Below are 7,920 nucleotides of genomic sequence, written 5' to 3'. Positions count from 1 at the left end.
ATACTTACATGAGTCTTGCTTCTTATGTGCAGCTATCTTATCATACTCTAGGCCTATACGCATGCTACACTTGTACATATATAGGAACAAATAAAGCTTGCTATGACTCTGTATGAATGGATTGGTCGTTATTTTTAACAACATACACCGTATCATCTTGGTTACGGACTTAAAACCCAGACCCAGACGAACATATGGCTTACAGTAACTCTGTGTTATTCTATCAATGATTTAATGATCTTTGCTTTGAAGAGTAATTCGGACTGAAAAAATTATGTTGATTGCTTTTGTTCTAATGCATGATATGGATATAAGGTGTGATGAGAAAAATCTTAAGTCGATATTTTGTGAATAAGGTATGAATTTATTTTAGCAATTAGCAGATCTTTTTTATTTTTTGTATTTTTTTTTTTATTTTTTGATTTGTTATTACGAAAAGCGAATTGGGTAGCTTGAGCCAGTGTCGGTATTATGTATCGGGACAAACTTAAATTCACTCAGCCACTGCAATGCTTCTGTTATACAAACAACTTCTGCTTAATTCATAAAGCAAACTTTTTTCTGCAATTTACTCAACTAATTCAATGTTTTGGCCCGTAGTACCAGTTTTATTGTATGAGGTACAAAAGGAATACTTATGGTCACGTGTACTACAGTATCTACCATCAAATGTATATTTTTAATAATTAAAGGGGAGCTATAAGTATAATTGGAATTGATCACACTGCTAGCATAATAGGATGCAATCAGTGTTTGAGCATACTAGTGTTTTAGAGTAAGTCTCTGAACACTCTAGAGCAAAGAGAGCATGCTGAGACTCGGCCTAACAGGGGTATGCTTCTTTGGCTCTAGTCAGTGAACATAGCGACTTTTCACCAAATAGACCTGCGGCTTTGATTTCTTGCATGATTGCCAACACTCGATAGGAATGTGTTTTTTTTGCCTTACATGTCACTCTTAAAATAGTACTGTACCTGTCTTCAGTACACTAATAGACAGAACGATCCGAGTAAGACCTTGAGAGTATGTTTTTGACTCCCAAAATGCGCTTACCCTCAAAACAGCATTTCGACAAGACATCGTTTGCAAAATGAGATGCTGTTCTTTGTTTTCATTTACATAGTCTATAACAAAAATATATGCGTTTTGAGAGAAAAGAAAACTCCACTATTTGAGAGGAATTCTCAAAGGGTTAAGTGCTATTGAGTACTTAACACATGTTTGCAATAAGGCACTGCCCATACCCTAGATGTAACTAATTTTGTAGGTGTTTTAGTGGTCCACACATGACATAGACTTTTGTGCACTTCCACAGCAACTAGTTTTTACTTTATTATTAAAGTACGTGCCATATGCTAGTTATAAATAAAGTGCACACTCCAAGGCAGTAAAAACATCTGTCCTGCAAACCTTCATACATGTAACACCCAGATGTACTGAAAACACAGTGGGTCACAGATAGTATGGCAAAATTAAATGATGACTAGACTTAATGTATAGAGATCTATTAAGCATCGAGGTTATAATAACATATTAATATACAAAGTAACTAGCAAGGCACGTTGATTACATTAGCATAAAGATATATGAATTTAAAACTTTATGGTCCCAATACCATCAATAGTGTACATGTATAAATCTGCCGAACTCTGGACATGCACTCGAGAGAACCCTATCTTACAGACATTATCGACGCACTTTCGAAAACAAGAATATGTTTCGGGAAATTGCTTGACATACATAGCCTAAATACAATGTAATTGAATAAAAAAAATATTTACATGTCTAAACATAGCTGTTTGTTTCCATTGAAATGTGAGTTAGATAAGATATTATGGTCAAATTTCTTCATATTAAACGTTCCGATATCTGTGAAATAAATCCGATAAGCGGAAGTTTATATTAGCATAATAAATAAACAGAACGAAACAGTTATATATAATCCGAACAGAAATTTATATTCCCGATATTATTATATATAATAAAACTCAAACACTGCGAATGTAATGTTTCACTATATTTACAATGTACATAAAAAAATATATCCATTGAGTTTTACGTGGCTGTGTAAACCTATAATCTACAGATCATATATTTTTCCCTTTTTCCAGTAGGCTATCCTACAGTAATTGATATAAAAAAAACCTTCATCAGCTCGTTGCATTGTTTAGGTCGCGAACCCTAAACGCCGGGATTTAAAAAAAAACAGAAATAAAAGAGTTAACTGATCATGTAAAATTGATATAAATGGATAAAGAAGTTAATCGAAAAACCAATAAAAAATCAACATATGTTATGTGTACTACAGATGTGTTATAGACCCGCTAAACATCCCACTATTATTAGGCGTTTTTTTTACCATAATATATAAACACAGGGACCTGGGCACGAAAATTTTAACCAAAAGTAAACATATATACAGTGACGTGCCAAAAGTCCTGTCCACTCTCAATTAGATATGACCGTCGCGTCAGTCTAGAGAATTAGAATATTTGCAACATATAGAAAACCGACTAACTCAGAAACCATGGACACACCTACCTAGATATTTGTAGTATTATTGTTGCGAGACCCATTGGCCTAAAAGCGAAGAGTATCGGGCAATTGACTGTAAAATCGGTAAAAATGGTATTATAATATAATCCGAGTTTAATTTCTTTATATGATTAGAAAAATAAAACATTCGGAATCCGAGTCAAAAACGCTGTACAAAGGCTAAGGAAAATAAAGTAATATCTAAGGGAAATCCTAAAAGTTTCCTCCCGACCGGCTAATGAGTGCAAGGTCAAGTCTTAACTGCATGTGCTCAACATCCACCACTCTCCGTCTAAAACAAAACATGGCGTACCGGAAGTTTTAATGTTTAATTTGAACCAAAAGGTTACCGGCCAAATACCAACCAACATGACTCACCTGAAATGCGAAAGGACAAGGCAATGGAGCAGCGACAATCCCAACAACTGCCGTCGGTAAACATTACGAGACGCAATGGAGAGTGTAAGATCTTAGCATAAAGTCTTATACTGCTTATAAAAGTGACAAAAAGTCTGAGAGACATTAATTCATTTTCACAGTTTTACATGAACACTGTATATATCACATTTTGGAAAAATTTGAGATAAAAATTTCTTTCTATCAGAATGAAATCTCAATGGCATTGTCAGTATATAACTTAGTGAAAAGAACAATGTAAAGATGTTATAGCTTGTAGCCAAGAACACTCTCTAAGTGTTTTATTCAACAAATAACAACAAGAAACCTTTATCAACATACAAATTATATCCTGACTTCATGTATGTAAAATCAATTGTTATTTTTTTTTTAAAAAACCAATGATCATCACTTACAAGACTAGAATTGTGAAAGACTTTTAAACTTACATATATATTGCATTATTAATGACATATTCTTATGAATTATTTGAGTCCTACATCTTATAATTTAAAAAAAACACTTGTTAATAAAATTCAAAATATGAAACCAATAATTTATATATCAACACTATAGCTAGTACTACTATCACATTAGGCACTACTGCAGTAAGTCATAAGACTTAGCATTATATACTTTTATACATCAACAACATTGTAAAAAAAAAGAACCAATACTATCATCATATTAGCTACTATTGCAGTAAATCATAGACTTAAAAAATATTGCAAATAGTGTACATTACCATGAACATACTACAAACCATAAGGTTGATGTGAAACTAATATCACATTAATAGCTACTATTTTCATAAAATAATACTTCATAACACTATCATCATGATCACCTATTGCTAGTGTACAAGTCTATTCCTCAAACAGAATATTTGGGACCTGCATCCTCCTTGGGTGTTTCCTGGCAAATTCTGTCACAATGTCAGTGACCCTCACATTCACTGTCCTATGGATAAACATCAGTGCAAGAGCACTAAGTCTATCCTGTCCCATAGTTGATCTCAGATAGGTTTTGAGAAGTCGTAGACAACTAATACTTCTCTCACACTCACAACTTGTCACCGGAAAGGTTCCACATATCTTCAGAATGGTGTGAATGTTCGAAAAGAAATCTTTATCACAAGCCTTGATGGTGGCAGAGATGGAAGAAGGTTTTTCTGGATTTTCCTTCCAAAATATTTTCCACTGTCGCATCTCTGCCTCCAATGTCCTCGAAGAAGGAAGATCATCTCCAAAGAATTCAGTTAAGGCACCGATATCGATGTTTCTCTCATCCAGCTCTGAAGGAACTAGCATCAATCCCAGGGCTGCTCTCTGGTGCAAACTGGTAAAGCGTGTCTTCATTTCCTCCAGAAGATGATCGAGCACTGGAATGCTGATAGATTTTCTATAATAATCTTCTGGGGACTGTGCTGGAACATTGTTTCTTTTCGACTGGCGACCACAAGTTCTTGGTTTAGAAATTGGTATGTCCAATTCCTCTGCTAAGGCCACAGCTTCTTGGAACCATTCTTGGTGTACATTGTCTATGTCATCTCTGCAGGACTGTAGAGATGCCTTCACCAATGTCACATTCTTCAGGGCTCGACCAACATCAAGTGTACGCTCTTGAAGTGATTTAGACAGTCCCCTCAAATATCCAAGACATTTGTGTACAATGATTAAACACACTAGAAAATCAAAGGTGCAAACAGAGTTCAAAAGTGACGAGGCATCAGCAGCTCCTGGTGTCCTGGTATTCGGCAATTTGGCGTACATCTCCAAAGTTTCCACTGTAGCAGGTAGAAAATCAATGAAGACATCGAAGGCATCATGGCGCTCAACCCACCTGGTTCTACATAACTCTTTGAGTTTGTGGCGCTTGTTTTCAGGCAACTCCAAAGCATTGATAGCTTCCTCAAGACAGTCTTGCTTTTTGGGAGAAAACTCAAAGAATCGAACCACCTGGTCTGCAGTACTCATCATGTTTCGTACAGCTGGGATGGTACAGGCCTGTACAATACAACGATTCAATTGATGAGCTGTACACCAAAACGGGAGAGCCTTTGGGTACTGTTGTTGAATTCTTGGTCCAACACCTTTTGTTTTCCCAGCCATGTTCCCAGCTCCATCATAACACTGGCTTCGCATTTTGTTTCTGTCAAGTCCAACCTGGTCAATTAGATTTAATAGTTCATGTGACAGATTCTCTCCAGTTGTTCCCTCACTGACATTTATAAAGGAAAGAAAGTCTTCTCTTATTTCGCCCGTGTTGTCCACAAACCTGATTGTAACTGCTAGCTGCTCATGATTACTTATGTCTCTGACTTCATCTGCAGACAATGAATAGAATCCACCTGATGCCAGGCAATCATTCACAACTTTCCGAAGTATGTAATTGCCAATGGTAGTGATAATTTCATTTTGTGTTGTTTTGGAAATATAAGTTGCATTCTTTGGACCATTTTCCAGGTGATGTTGGAGATTGCTGTCTCCCCCTTTGATCCTGTACTCAAGGAGAGCTTTAAAGTTTCCTGTGTTGACTGACGGATCTGCGCTGTGGCGACTGTCATCTCTGTGTCCACGTAGGGAAATGTTTTGTCGTCCACAAAACAAAACTGTCTCAACAATTGTCTCCAAGACTTTCATGTTCCTCTCTTTCCTAGCTTCTAGAGCAGCATCAATTTGATGATGAATGGGAACCTGCTTATCTTCCTTACATTTCAAAAAGTTAGTACTTTTTACAACGCTGTCCATGTGTAGTTCGTGTCCAGTCCCAGTTTTTTTGTGTGAACTAGCACTGTTATCTCCAGAATTGTGTCTGATCTTATGAAAATGTTCATCAAATCTCTCAACAGCTTTTTTCCAATTTCTGAATGGCTCCGACACAAGTTGACATTTTCTCTCAGCTCCACCGGGAAACAAAAAGCAATGCAAGCAAAAGGCACCGTCAGTAGATGGAGAGTAGACCAATCCTGGAAATCGAGAAATCCATGCAAGCTGGAAACTTCTCTGTTTTTGACCAAACTTTGTGGAAGGAAACTTATGGCTGCTGTCTGGTTGAAAATGGTTTTTAATAATGTTATATTTATCTTCATCTGACAATTGTCTTCCCATGTATGTAGCAATATCAAGGTCAGCATTTCTAAATGATATGGCTGAAGTACTGGGACAAGTTGGTGGATCACATCTAGCACGTTTGGAATAATTGTCTTGGGAAGCATCATGATCTAGGAATCTGTAATAAAATTGTAAATTCAAATTAAGTTTTACATTGAAATGCTGCAACGATGCATCATTATAAAGATTTTTAAACTGTTACTCTGTAAATATATTCTTATTTCAAATTTAAGTAATCAAAAAAAAAATTTACATATAAAATTGCATTACAAATCCAAGAATAAAAATCTCATTGCTAAATCATATTGGTTTGAAAATACTACCACAGCCTACCACTTCGATATATTTTTCAATATTATTATAAGATATATTTTTCAATACCAACAAAATTTAATAAAGTAAAAATAGAATAATGTTGTGGTTTGTTTTCAATATAAGTCATGTAACCGATTTTTTAAAAAGTAAATATAACTTAGAATACAGAGAATGTTGACTATTTTTCTCTAGGCCTGGTGTACACTGTATTGAATGTAAACAAAGGAAAATGGCTGCTATTAATCTCTTCAGTAATTATTCAATCTTCTCCCAAAATTCTATGAATGAAAATATACAAACATAACTTTTGTATAATTTGTCGTTTGTTATGTATTTTCCCTTCTTGAACTTAGATTACATAGATAAGATTTAATACAATCGCATATCCACAAAATAAACAAAGAAAACTTAGCCGATGTTGTAAGCGTGGAGTACACGGATATAAACATAATCCATACTAACTTAGAAGTCCCTAATTGTCGAAATTCACTTCAAAATACTGTAAAATGTTTAAAATAACCATGCTTATACATGATTTTACAATCATTTCTTTGTTGAAACACTCAACGCAGATTTGTTAATTATCCTGTGTATTCCGATCGTGTCACATTATCTCTTTGTTTAAATATGAGGTTAAAGTCCATGATATTGCATGGATTATGATTCCCGTGTAACAATTAATGTTTGCATTCATAAATACAAACTATTTCAGAAAGTAACTTACCGTTTCGAAGTGTTTGGAAGGAATTTTCTGATGTCCATCTTAATCAATTTTCACAAACCAGCATGGCGGAAGTTTACAAATAAAAAATGCATGATGGGAAAAAATGACGTAATTGGAAACAAATTAGATTAGGGCGCCAAATTTGAATAGATCTCCACTACGACAATCACATTCTGATTTTTTTATTGGAATTTTTGCCGGGGGGGCACGTGCCCCCTGTGCCCCCCTCTGCATCCGCCCCTGTAATCTCTGATGATTGTTGATAAAATATAACTCAGGATAATTGCTAAACATTTAACCGTTTTCTCCACGTTTGTTGTAGATTGAAACAGCTTTTTAAGTGCCGTTCTACGGAAGAATTACGAAAAAGAAATCGGCATTTTCATCGATCTACAAATGAAGTAAATGTAGTCCAAAAAAATCTCACTTCGAGTTATACGAACATTTTATGTATGATTTTTGTCATTCGGACCAAAAATACTTCGTTAATTACGTAGTTTACTGAATACGTTATATATATTATCAGAACGTCAAGCTCCTGTAGGCCTACATGTGATGAAAGTGGCTAAAATGTTTTTAGTGACAACCTCTATATGTGCTTTAATATGTATATATAATCTGATAATGTATACATGTGCTTATAAAATTATCGATAATTATGGATGTGGTAAATATTCATACCTTATTAACTGTCGTAAGTTGGAAGATTACGCCAGCTTGGACATTTAGAAAATGTTCATCGTCTCTCACGCGCTATTTGATCAGTTTACAAAGTTTATCCTAAATTTTCTTAGAGTTGTCTTTCTTCCATTGTGGATTTACACGTACATGTGGCAT

The 7,920-nt window shown here is 35.0% G+C and overlaps 1 protein-coding gene across 1 annotated transcript; it reads right to left on the bottom strand.

Annotated features, from left to right (window-relative positions):
• Nucleotides 1-3,054: 3,054 nt before the first annotated feature.
• Nucleotides 3,055-7,334, bottom strand: LOC138307338 (52 kDa repressor of the inhibitor of the protein kinase-like). Its single transcript, XM_069248027.1, has 2 exons — nt 7,084-7,334; nt 3,055-6,162 (listed from the first exon to the last, which is right to left on the bottom strand). Exons 1-2 carry the CDS (start codon nt 7,119-7,121, stop codon nt 3,798-3,800), a joined length of 2,403 nt encoding a protein of 800 aa, XP_069104128.1. The 5' UTR covers nt 7,122-7,334; the 3' UTR covers nt 3,055-3,797.
• Nucleotides 7,335-7,920: the final 586 nt, after the last annotated feature.

Source organism: Argopecten irradians, chromosome 14 (assembly GCF_041381155.1).
Source record: "Argopecten irradians isolate NY chromosome 14, Ai_NY, whole genome shotgun sequence".
Taxonomy (NCBI): Eukaryota; Metazoa; Mollusca; class Bivalvia; order Pectinida; family Pectinidae; genus Argopecten; species Argopecten irradians.
The sequence above is the reverse complement of the archived record's forward strand: the minus strand, read 5'-3'. Positions and strand labels throughout refer to the sequence as shown.